The following is a 12211-nucleotide window of genomic DNA, read 5'->3' on the forward strand; positions in this document are numbered from 1 at the left end:
CCTTGGAAAGGGCCCGATAATTAAAGTACCAAATCCAGTCAATAACATCTGGTAGTGTAAATAGCATTATCATAATCATCATCATCAATAATTAATAAACTTTATTTGTTAGTCGCCCCATAGCAAATTGTTCTCCAGGTGGCTCACAACAGAGGATTAGAACAGACAATAAAAACACAGAACCCATTCAATCATAATAGACAAAAAGTCGAAAAGAAAAGAAAATACAAAGCAGCTTAAAAACTCCTTTTAAAATTAGTTGCAAAGTCAGATCCAATCTGAAAACCAGATTTTAAGAGGCCTGGTAGAACAAAAAGGTCTTTACCTGGCATCTAAAAGAACAAAGTGACGAAGCCAGGCGAACCTCACTAGGGAGGCTATTCCATAAATGGGGCTTTAAAGGTGAAAGCCAGCACTTTGAACTGGAAATCACTGGGATCCAGTTTCTAAGTTCTAAGCTGCTTCTAAAGGTCTTTTTTTGGGCAGGGAAGCAGCCAAGTAAATAAGTGTGTGTGTGCTTAGATCATAAGTGATACCAAAAAAAAAAAAAAAGACGACTTGAAAATATTAATATAGATCAAGGGATACTAGTACACCTAGCGTACGTGAAGGTATCCCAGGGGATATTCAGAGTTCTTCTGCCTCCCTGCATTGCAGCCATATTATTTCTTCCCCATCTGAGGATCACCGGAAGTTGATGTGTCCACTGCAGAAGGGGAGGGCGGAGAGGTGCCCCTCCTCCTCGACTCGTGATTGGCTGCCTGCCTGCTGGAACTCAGCATGTCCCTCCCCTCAGCCTGATGGGACAGGCTTCATAAAATTAGCACTGAGGACTCCCGTTGAAATTAATAGGACCTGTAAACTTGTCCCATTAAATTCAGCAGGCGTGCTTAAGAGTAACGTAGTCTGGACGTCAGCCAGTGACTGGAGTCCCTCGGCTCCGTAACAGTAGCATTTGAATGAGAAGCCTCATTCACACAAGATCTTGCCTACAGGCAACTGTACACTGATACATCTTTTTGTGTGATGGCTGTGTGTGTTTTCCTTTTAAAGTGAACCGAGGTACAGACGTTTCACACTTGCAGGTTGCGGATCGGAAGGGTGCAGTTGTAGATGCGTTGAATGTAACTCGTGAATAGTGGTACGCACGTACCGATCTGTGTGTGCGCACACTGTGCAGAGACTATAGCTGTGTGGAACGTGGTCTGTAAATCGGACTAGAGAGAAAACCTGCTCAGACATTACAGTACAAAATTTCTTGGGATGTTGCACACAACAAAAGGTTTACGCCAGTTGTTTGCCTTTGGAATCTTACAATGCTGACGTATCGTAGTGCTGGCGTATCGTAGTGCATTTGCATTGGCCCGATACGGCGAGTTACCCTCGGCTTTGTTTGCAGGAAGACACAATCGCGTTCTGTACAGAGAGAGGATTTGTCCTTGTGGTGCTGCTGATGTTGAATCAGTACTTTTATACTCTTCTTTTTTATTGTGATATATGTAATATCCCGCCCCTGCCCCCCAATTATTGTGAAAATATCCTGGCAGATCCGATGAGTTTTCAATTGCTTTGCTTTTACCAGATCAAGAGTGGTCAACTACCAGAAAATTAGCTACCTTTATTTCTGTGCTCGCCATTAGATACTTGAACTTTGTGTTTTGGGCGGTATAAAAATATGCTAAGTACATAAATAAATAATAAACTCTGAGCTTGTGCTCCATTCAGTCTCCAGATATTTAAGGTTTTATTTATTTCTATTAGAAGGATACAGGCCTCTTCAAATGCAGGGTAGGTTAGGAAATGTTTGACTGTATGTGGGTTGAACATCAATTGTGGTGTGTGTGTGTGTGTGTGCGCGCGTGCAGATCTGTGCATGTGTGCCAATTGTATGGGTGTTGAATTTTATTTGTGAATAAGGCCTTCATGGAGGAGAGGTCTATCAATGGCTACTAGTCTGGTGGCTCTAGGCCACCTCCAGCCTCAGAGGCACGATGCCTCTCAATCCCAGTTGCAGGGGAGCAACAGCAGGACAGAGGGCATGCACATACCTCTTGCCTGTGGGCTCCCCAGAGACATCTGGTGGGCCACTGTGGGAACAGGATGCTGGCCTAGATGGACCTCCTTGGGCCTGATCCAGCAGGGCTGCTCTTATGGCTAGGGAGAGGACGTACTGATGAAGGTAGTTTGGCCAGGACACAGGATCAATGACGGAAATTGGAAACTTTGCCCTTCCGAGTTTAAATCTCTGGATTATCTCGCCAGTGGCTTTGTAGTTCAGGGAAAGGTGTGTGGGTGCACAATCGAGCTGTAGAAACCGATCAGCACGGTGGAGAGAATGAGCAGAAAGTCATCTTGGTTTCCCAGTAACGTTAGAACTTGATGCCCTCATTGCTATTGGCAGGCTCCAGTCTAGCAAAAGGGAGTCCGTCCGTCGTTCTGCCCGTCAGGAGTGGTTTATTTGCAAACACAAGATATGGGGATCGGTCCCCGGCTTAGAAAGCTTTTTAAAAACGGATTAGCCAAACGCATGTAGGAGGAGACGTTTATTGACGGCTATTAGTCAGACTAGCTGGATGTTGACCTCCCATATACAGAGAGCCGTTCTGCCTATGAGATGACATGTTGTAGGTGGTGAAGTGGAAGGGATGGATATTGCTTCACGTCTTGTTGGCAGATTTCCTGAAAGTATCCAGCCAGTCGCTGTTGGAAACTGGATGCTGGGTTAGGCAGGTGCTTGTTGATTTTCCGGGCCAGTTTTTCTACCTGCTTGCTTGAAGAGATGCACAGGTTGAAAGAAAGTGAGTTACAGAGATCCAGTCAAACAAGGCATAGGCTAAATTGCACTAATAAGTCATGTTCCAAAAAGAGTGAGATGCAAAAAGCTTTTAAAGAATAACTATTTATATCCTGCTCTTCCTCCAAGGAGCCCAAAGCAGTGTACATAGTTAAGTTTCTCCTCACAACCACCCTGTGAAGGTAGGTTAGGCTGAGAGAGAAGTGACTGGCCCAGAGTCACCCAGCTAGTCTCATGGCTGAATGGGGATTTGAACTTGGGTCTCCCTGGTCCTAGTCCAGCACTCTAACCACTACACCGCACTGCCTCACATCAGCTGGGACTGAACTTTCAGGTTGGCTAAATGGAACCTCCATTGAGAAGCAACGATGGGGAGAGGCCTTTTGCCTTCATGCCCTACACTCTGAATTTCCTGGCTGCCTGCTGTTGGAAAGGTATTGCTGGATTAGATAAACATATATTGCTGCCATGCAGAGTCTGACTTGTAGTCTGTCTAGCTGAGCATTGCCTACACTGACTGGCAGCAGCTCTCCAGCATTTCAGAAAGTAGTTTTTCCCGGCCATACCTGGAGATACTGCCGACGATTGAACCTGGGACCTTCTGCCTGCAAGGTAGATGCTTTGCCTCTGAGCTACAGAGCATATCCTTCTTTGTGTACAATGTTGCTTTCTGCTGAGTGAGGCCCTTCATCCACCTAGCTCAGTATTACCTACACTGACTGGCAGCAGCTCTCCAAGGTTTCCGGTGTCGGGGTCTTTCCCAGCCCTTCCTGGAGAGGCTGCCTCCAAGTCACCCCGCTTGATCTGTTCCTTTTTCAAACGGTGGCTTGGGTTATATTATATACGATCATGCTGCCTCGAGCATGTGATGGAGAAGGGGACGGGGCCCATCGAGTCGGGAAATAAAAGACCTGATATTTGGATTTTGGAGGCCCTTAGGAAGGAGATCAGGTGGGACGTGGGATTTGAAACGTGGGTCGCAGGGGCGAAGCGAAGCTGGCAACGGGGTCCAGGATGGCGGAAAAAAGTGTCGCCCAGTGCTCACTCGAGGGAGGACAGAATGAAACCAGAACTCTTCGGACTACAAAGGGTGGGCCAAGCGTCCCCACCGGAGTGCTGAGGCACACCTTCCTTCGGCTGCTCAATGCACCGTTCAGCAGGAACCTCGGAAACCCTTGTGCTTCTTAAGCATCCTGCAAAATGTGGTTTTCGTCGCACTCATTGACTTTAGCACTTGGCGAGTCACCTGAGAAGGTCCCCAGAGAGAATAAAACGGGAGGCAGCCTCTTGCCAGAGCTCTTCCCTGGAGCCTCTCGGCTTGCCCTCCTGCCTGTGAAATCTTGCTGGTGGGGGTGGTTTGGGGGCATTCCCTTTGCACCCAGGAACTTGGGGAGGAGAGCCGGTCTTGTGGTCGTGAGCATGAATTGCCCCCTTTGCTAAGTAGGGTCTGCCCTGGTTTGCATTTGGATGGCAGACGACAGAGCCAGCGTGGTGTAGTGGTTAGAGTGCTGGACTAGGACCAGGGAGACCTGAGTTCAAATCCCCATTCAGCCATGAGACTAGCTGGGTGACTCTGGGCCAGTCACTTCTCTCTCAGCCTAGCCTACTTCACAGGGTTGTTGTGAGGAGAAACTCAAGTATGTAGTACACTGCTCTGGGCTCCTTGGAGGAAGAGCAGGATATAAATGTAAATAATAATAATAATAATAATAATAATAATAATAATAATAATGTAAGGTATTCCCCTTAGGGGATGGGGCTGTAGCTCAGTGGAAGAGCATCTGCATCCTTGCACACAGAAGGTCCCTGGTTTGCTCCCTGGCAGCTCCTCTGGGTAGGGCTGGGTAAGACTCCTGCTTGCAGCCTTGGAGAAGCCGCTGCCAGTCTGGGTTGGCAATACTGAGCTAGATGGACCAAGGGTCTGACTCAGTATATGGCAGCTTCCTATGTTCCTGAATCAGGGCAAACTTTGTGCTGAGATCCCAGTTCCAAACTATGGAAGGAAATATTGAGTGCCAAATAGCAGAGTCTCTCTATATAATTCTCTGACTAACCTTAAGGCATCAAAACATAGCATTCGCTACGCAAGGCATTTCATGAAAAGTAACTTCAAGGAGCAGAGTTCCAGAAGCATTTTGCTTACTTACAAGCTGAATAGAGTCCCGTGAAGTACCCAAAGGCAACCAGAGAGCAGTGAAAATTCCCACCTTTTTTTATCCTAAAATTTCTCATGATTATACAAAAATTGTATCTTGGGGAAACACGTCAACGTCCCAGTCTTCTCTTAATAGGAGCCTGGTGCTCATGCACGTCGGTGTTTACTGCCTCTTCTTTAAGCGATGGTTACTTTAGCTCAAATTTATCATTAACTGCCTTGGCTTCCATCAGTAATCCTTCTGTTTGAGAAGCAAGAACAGACGCTGATAGGTCTTAAAACCACATCTTGCAAAACAACTGAGTTGCAGGTGCAAAGGTTGGAGGTCAAAAAGGTTGCAGGTAGATCAGTATCTCTAGGCCCTGCTGAAACAAGCTTTTCAAAAAGGGAAATGGAGTAATTTTATTCCGAATATCCATGATTTTATTCCTAATAACCCTGGTGGTGGTGATTACCTTTAAAGTTCTTAATGGTTTGGGCCCTGGATGGCTGAGGGACTGCCTGCTTCCAAGGGTTTCTGCCCACCCAACAACGTCATCAGAGGGGCCTTTTTTCCATACGCTGACGTTGAGAGAGGCTAAATTGCCGTGCATGTGGGACAGGGCCTTCTCTGTTGTGGCCCCCAAGCTCTGGAATGCTCTCCCAGTGAATGTCTGCTCTTTGACATCTGTGGCTGTTTTTCAAAATCAACTAGAGACCTTTTTATTTACTCAGGCTTTTATTTCTTCGGGGCTGCCGGTTTCCTCAGCTTTCTTGCTTCTGTTGATCTTCTCAATTGTGTGTTTATGCCTTTTGATGTTGATTTTAAGGTTTTAAATGTGACTTGCAGGGAGCTGTATTGTATTTTAACTTTTGTGAACCGCCTTGAGATACATCAGGAACGGCGGGATAAAAATGGAACAATAAAATAAAAATAGTAATAATTAAATAGCACTATGGATCTGGCGCACACTGAAAAAAGGCAGGGTGTTGGACCTCAAGGGATAATGCGTTTGCTGAATCTGTGGCACATTAACAAGAAAGTCGGCAACTCCCAACCTCACAGCGTTGTGCGTTCTATGTCCGTGCAATATTGTGTTGTTCGATGGGTGCAGAGCCTGCCTCTCCGGTGTTGTGAGATGCATGCAGAAAGTCCTAGATTCAGTCTCAAGATCACATTCCAGGAACATGATCAGGAACAGCCTTGCCAGGGACACAGGAAAACTGCTGCCGGTCAGAGTAGACAATACTGGACTGCCTGGACCCATCACGCGAACAGCTGGTGTTGGACTGCAATTTCCGTCACCTCCAGCGGCAGTGGCCAGTAGTTAGGGGTGAAGTGAGTTCTAATCTAACAACAGGACAGCTGTTGTTGTGGTAGCAAGCATGAATTGTCTAGAAGTGTGAGCACTGGGAGATGTTCCCCTTAGGAGATGGAGCCGCTCTGGGAAGAGCATCGAAGTTCCACGTTCCCTCCCTGGCTTCTCCAAGATTGGGCTGAGAGAGATTCCTGCTTGCAACCTTGGAGAAGCCGCTGCCAGTCTGTGAAGACAATCCTGAGCTAGACGGACCAATGGTCTGACTCGGTAGACGGCAGCTTCCTATATAACAGCTGGAAGGCAGAAGTAATGCAGGCCTGCCATAGATGAACACCACCCCACAGAGTACATGGGTTTAATCCAAGCATGACACCAGTTTTTTTCAAAATTATAAAATACTAGTACTATTATTCCCTGCTGATGTGTTCCCCAGACGATGGGAATCTCCTATATCAGGCAGCAGCGATATAGGAAGATGCTGAAAGGCATCCTCTCACACTGCGCGGGAGGAAGCAATGGTCAACCCCTCCTGTATTCTACCAAAGACAACCACAGGGCTCTGTGGGCGCCAGGAGACAACGACTCCATGGCTCAACTTTACCTTTATTATCTCTTGTTTACACAGCCAGACAGGTGTTATTGACTGGTTTGTTTTATCCAGACATTGAGTCCTTCCCAAGGATCTAGGATGGCTGAATTTTGTTGTTGTTGTTATTGTTGTTATAGATATCGTCACAGAATATAGGCTGTTCCCAGTAAAGTTGCTTTTTGTAATTGGCTGATGGTGATTTTTGTGGCCCCTATAGTGTTGAGGTGCTCTTCAAGGTATTTTAGAACTGCACCCAGGGCGCCTATTATTTATTTATTTATTTATTTATTTATTTATTTGCATTAAGATCCATTTAAATGGTCGAACATTTCCTTTCTGGTTCATTTGTGCAGCGGAACAAAAAACCCCACAAGACTCCAAAACCCATGGTGTAGTGCAATCTCAAGTGAAGTACTGTCTCCGTCTACAGGCGGGTTGCTTGCTGTATTGCAGATTTAGGGGCCACCTGAGCTGCTTTTGTGGCCGAGGTGAGATTCCAAATTGGAGTTTCCTGGTCTTGTGGTGTATTTTGTGGTATCTCTATCCGAGTGCAAAAATATTGAGGTCTGCTTCTTGGCAAGCTGTCTTGGTGTTCCGAGGCAGTAAGCGTTGCATACTTGAGTCTGGCAAAGTTTTGCAGCTTCGTTAAGAGATCCTTCCTCCGAGGAATCTCTAATGCTCATCAGTGGTAATGATTCCATTAGCTATTCCCCATCCATCACTCATTGTAATCTTTGTAATATTCAAAATCAGGGTGTTTAAGGTGAAAGTTGGAATCTACACAAACTCTCTCTCTCTCCCTCTCTCTGTGCCATGGATACTGAAATAAAACCAACCCTTCTTTCTACATTTCATTGGATCCAGCTAGATTGAGAGATGATGATCTTTTAACCTACAAATGTTTATGTATTTATTTGTTTGATTTATATACCGCCCTTCCAAAAAATGGCTCAGGGCAATTTTCACCTGAAACCCATGTTTGTCAGAGATGTTCATGTGAGCTGTTGGATGCAGGCTGCATTTTTCGCTAATCTAAGTTTGCCCTTGCTTCTCAAACATAAGGATTAGAGCAGAGGTTAATTATCAATTTGAGTTAAAGTAAAACCATAACAGATCAAAGAATAAGCAATGGACACATTTGTATGGGACGGCAGGTTTCCTATAAAGAGAGAACTGGGATGCTGACGTGTTTTGCTAAGTTATGGTTCTGTGAAGTCATGAGACATTTTAGGATAAAGAAGAGGAGATCTAAATCGAGATTCTGCTTTAGAGACGTCCTCACTTTCGTTTACAGTTTGTCAGTAAGTAAGATGTTCCTTGAACCTATGCTCCATGAAACGTATTTTTCATGAAATCTTTGTAATTGATGATGCTATGTTTTGAGGTCTTAAGCTTTGTCTGTATTTGTGCCTGTATATGCTGTACTAGCAGCGGCGACACATAGGAAGATGCCGAAAGGCATCATCATCTCATACTGCGCGGGAGGAGGCAATGATCAACCCCTCCTGTATTCTACCAAAGACAACCACAGGGCTCTGTGGGCACCAGGAGTCGACACTGACTCGATGGCACATTTCAACTTTTTAGAATACATATATGTTAATGATGGCTTTACCTCGCATTTCTATGAATCTAGCCCCCAGCTGTTTTTGGACTACAACTCCCATAATCCCCAGCCACAGTGGCCAATAGCCAGGGATTATGGGAATTGTAGGCCAACATCTGCAAGAGGGCCAAAGCTGCGGTTGAGTAAGCTGCCATGAATTCATTTATGAAGAATGGAGGCATGCAACTCTTTTACAAATTAGTAAAATAAATAAATAAACAGATGACCCTTGTGTGAGGAACATGAACCCACAATTTCTGGACAGGAGCCTCGCACACAACCTGATATAGCTTACAGCTAATCTAAATACTGGGGTGTGTCATCTGACCACCAGAGGCAGTCCACAACATGAAGGATTGATTAAGTATTTATCGCCTGAAATGTGTGTGTTGGGCGCAGTCAAGATCATTTGGGGCATTTCGAGGAAGCGTCTCTTCCATGCTTTCCCTGTGTTGCTGGAGGATAATCATGGGAACCTTGGAAGCTGCCTTATACTGAGTCAGGGCCTTGGTCCAAGTAGCTCAGTATTGTCTGCACAGACGGGCAGCGGCTTCTCCAAGCTTGCAGGCAGGAGTCTCTAATCACCTTTCCTTGCGGTGCTGCTGCCAGTCAGTGCAGACCATAATGAGCAAGAGGCACGAACAGCTGGACTCAGTATGTGGCAGCTTCCTATGTCCCAGTGCAGAGTAATTCTAGGACACCTGAAAGCCCTCCCCACTGCTTCCCAGTCTGGCTTACTGGTGACCCAGCAAGCTGTGCTGGGCGAATCACATCTTGAAATCTGGCGGAGGGTCCTGGCCCTCCCTCCAAAGAGGCACCTTTTAAACATGGCGATTCTCTTTATTGAGCGGGGGGAGAGCAACCAGCCCTCTCCACCCCACCCCCCCCCGGCACATTACCCCTCCAGTGACTGTTGCTGGTGTCAGTGTTAGGTTTCTTTTTAGATTGTGAGCCCTGTGGGGACGGGGAGCCATCTCATTTATTTATTTATTTTATTTCTCCATGTAAACCGCTTTGGAAACATTTGTTGGAAAGCAGTATATAAATATTTGTTGTCGTTGTAAAGCCCACAGAGCCCAAAGGGAACCTCCCAGATTTTGCTGATCCCCCCCCCCCTGCCTCTGGCTTGAGTTCCTCTTTGCTCCTTCGCCCTTCCTCCGACTGATGCAGGGGGGGGGACCTCCCACCCTCCCGCCTGCCGCTCTCTGGGGCTGCCCTTCCCCAGCGGCGCCTCTTCCCTTGGCCAGGGAGGCTCCATCCCAGCTCTGCCTTCGCCCTTTGCTTCCCCTCCCCGCCCTCAGCCCCTCCGTCTCTGCCGCCCTCCACTTGCCCGCCAGTCCGGAGGGACTCGGCGCTTCTCGGACAGAGAAAGGGTGTCTCTCCCCTGCTCGGCGGCGCCAAGGGGGCTGGTGAGCGGTCCCCCCGCCCCCGTGCCCACGAGAAGGCAGGAGAGATTGGATGACGGGAAATCGGGGAGGGATCGACAGATCCGAGGGCTATGGGGGTCCCCTCTTGGAGCCCACTCGCCTCCCCGAGCGCGCAGCAGGGCTGCACGCGGTCCGAGAAGGCACCGCGGCTTCCCCATAGGTTGTGGAGCTGCTGCCGCTGCCGCTGCTGGCCTTGGCTGAGGATTGCTCCCTCGGGCAGGGACGAGGGCAGCGTCTCCGTCAGCCTGGCTCCTTCCACTCATCGGCTTCGCCCCTCTCTCCCCGGCAGGCTCAAGGCGTCCCCGGGCAGCTGCAGAGGAGGAGGCGGCGGCGGCGGCAGCCACAAGAGCGGGGTCATCCTCGACATCTCCTCCCTGACGATGACTGAGCTGGACTCCGAGGTGCTTCCCCTGCCGCCTCGCTACCGGTTCCGGGACTTGCTCTTGGGGGATCAGAGCTTCCAGAACGACGACAGGTAAGAGGGAGATGGCGCCGCTGCGCCCCCAAAGTGAGCCCAAAGAGGCGCTCTCCAAGGTGCTGATTCCCCCTTCCTGGCGTGCCTCTCTTTGTCCCACGGAGCTCTCCAAGGTGCTGATTCCCCCTTCCTGGCGTGCCGTCCCTTTGTCCCACGGAGCTCTCCAAGGTGCTGATTCCCCCTTCCTGGCGTGCCTCTCTTTGTCCCACGGAGCTCTCCAAGGTGCTGGTCGCTCCCAGCGCGCATTGCTTTCTTCCTGCCGGTTTTGCGCTCTCCGTGGTGCTGACTGCTGCGTCCCTTCGCCCCGTGCGCACCCCACGGTGAGGTTTCTACACGTGTGAGCCTCTCTCATGCCGTTTCTGCCTCCTGCAAATGGTTGTGGGTTGCTTGACAAAAGTGCTTGTGGGAAGATGGGAAACCATGAAGACCCTGTTTGATTAGAGCAGGAAAGCTGGTCTTGTGGTAGTGAGCAGGGATTGTCCTCTTTGCTGAGCAGGGACTGCCTTGGTTTGCATTTGGATGGGAGACTGCATGTGAGCACTGTAAAACATTCCCCTTACCTCGGCGTTAGAGCATCTGCACACTTGCGTGCAGAAGGTCCCAGGTTCACTCCCTGGCAGCATCTCCAGGTGCCTTAGGGTTGGCAGGGACCCCGGCCTGAAACCTCACAGAGCCGCTGCCAGTGGGTGTAGACAGTCCAGCTTGATGGACCAAGGGTCTGCCTCAGCATAAAGCAGCTTTCTAAGTGCCAACATATGTTCTATCCAATGCAGGTATTCTAGATCATACCAAGAGAGGCTGCAGTCCAGAGCGCCCTCAGACAAATAGTTTACCCCCCACTTGGCCTTCTCCATTTCTGTTTCAGAAATTAAGTATGTGGGACACAGCTTGCCCACTAAATATCCTTTCCCCCTTCTGTGCACGCCCTCAATTTTTGTTCCTTGTATCACCCTTGGATCATGCAAAACCCTACTGAAGCATCAAATCCCCCCAAAACACCCTTCAGTTCCTTCCTCTGTCCATCCTCCTCTTTTCTGATTTGCCTTGAGGTTAGCACAGGAAAGTCTCCACTTCGTCCCATCTGGCCAGATTTGATGTTTCAGCCCATTTTCTCCCTCTGTCCCTTTCTGGAGTTCACTGCTCCAGGGGCGAACTCCGAAAATCTGCTCTTTCCCTCGGGGCCCTGTCTGCTCTCCAAACCCTCTCCAGCTGGCCAGATATTTCTCCCACCCCTCTAAAGCTTTCCGAAACCTGGATGCTACTTCTCTTGCTCAGGATTCTAGTGAGCTTCCCTGGGAACGTCGTAAAACTGCTTTATACCGAGTCAGACTCTTGGTTCATCTAGTTCAGCATTGTCTACACTGACTGGCAGCGGCTTCTCCAAGGTGGCAGGCAGGAGTCTTTCCCAGCCCTACCTGGAGACGCTGCCAGGGATTGAATCTGGGACCTTCTGCATGCAAAGCAGATGCTCTACCACTGAGCAACAGCCTCATCCTGTAAGGCGGATATCTTCCGGCGCTCACATATAGTCCCCCATGCAAAAGCAAACCAAAGTGGATCCTGCTTAGCAACAAGGGCAATTCTTGCTGGCTACCACAAAACCAGCTCTCCTCCCCTTCCCCCGTCAGACTTGTGCTCCCTTCCACCCTAAGCTCTTTTTTGCAAGCAGGATCCAGCAAGCTGTACATTATTGGATGTAATAAATCAAGCCCTCATCCAAGAACTTTATGAACCTACCTGCATGATCATAAGGGGTCCTTCTCTGTTCCCCATCTCCAGTGGAGGTGAGGTGGGTGGATGCACAAAAGACCACTGCCTTGGTGGTCACACGTATGTTCATCTGGGCCCATGCTCTGGATCCTGCCTC

General features: G+C 48.6%; 1 protein-coding gene across 8 annotated transcripts in view; it reads left to right on the top strand.

Annotated features, from left to right (window-relative positions):
- The window catches only part of KCNT1 (potassium sodium-activated channel subfamily T member 1), a 131324-nt gene that overhangs the window by 15756 nt on the left and 103357 nt on the right, over positions 1-12211 (top strand). For 7 of the 8 annotated variants that reach the window (XR_008312785.1, XR_008312786.1, XM_053282286.1 and 4 more), the window contains one exon: positions 10159-10344. The exons of the other annotated variant lie outside the window; for it this stretch is intronic. Coding sequence is in view for 5 of the 7 variants with exons in the window: in XM_053282286.1 (XP_053138261.1) it covers positions 10159-10344 (186 nt within the window). In the remaining 2 variants the exon portion in view is untranslated. The remainder of the gene's footprint in view (positions 1-10158; positions 10345-12211) is intronic. 8 annotated transcript variants of the gene reach the window in all.

This window comes from Hemicordylus capensis, chromosome 17 (genome assembly GCF_027244095.1).
Source record: "Hemicordylus capensis ecotype Gifberg chromosome 17, rHemCap1.1.pri, whole genome shotgun sequence".
NCBI lineage: Eukaryota > Metazoa > Chordata > Lepidosauria > Squamata > Cordylidae > Hemicordylus > Hemicordylus capensis.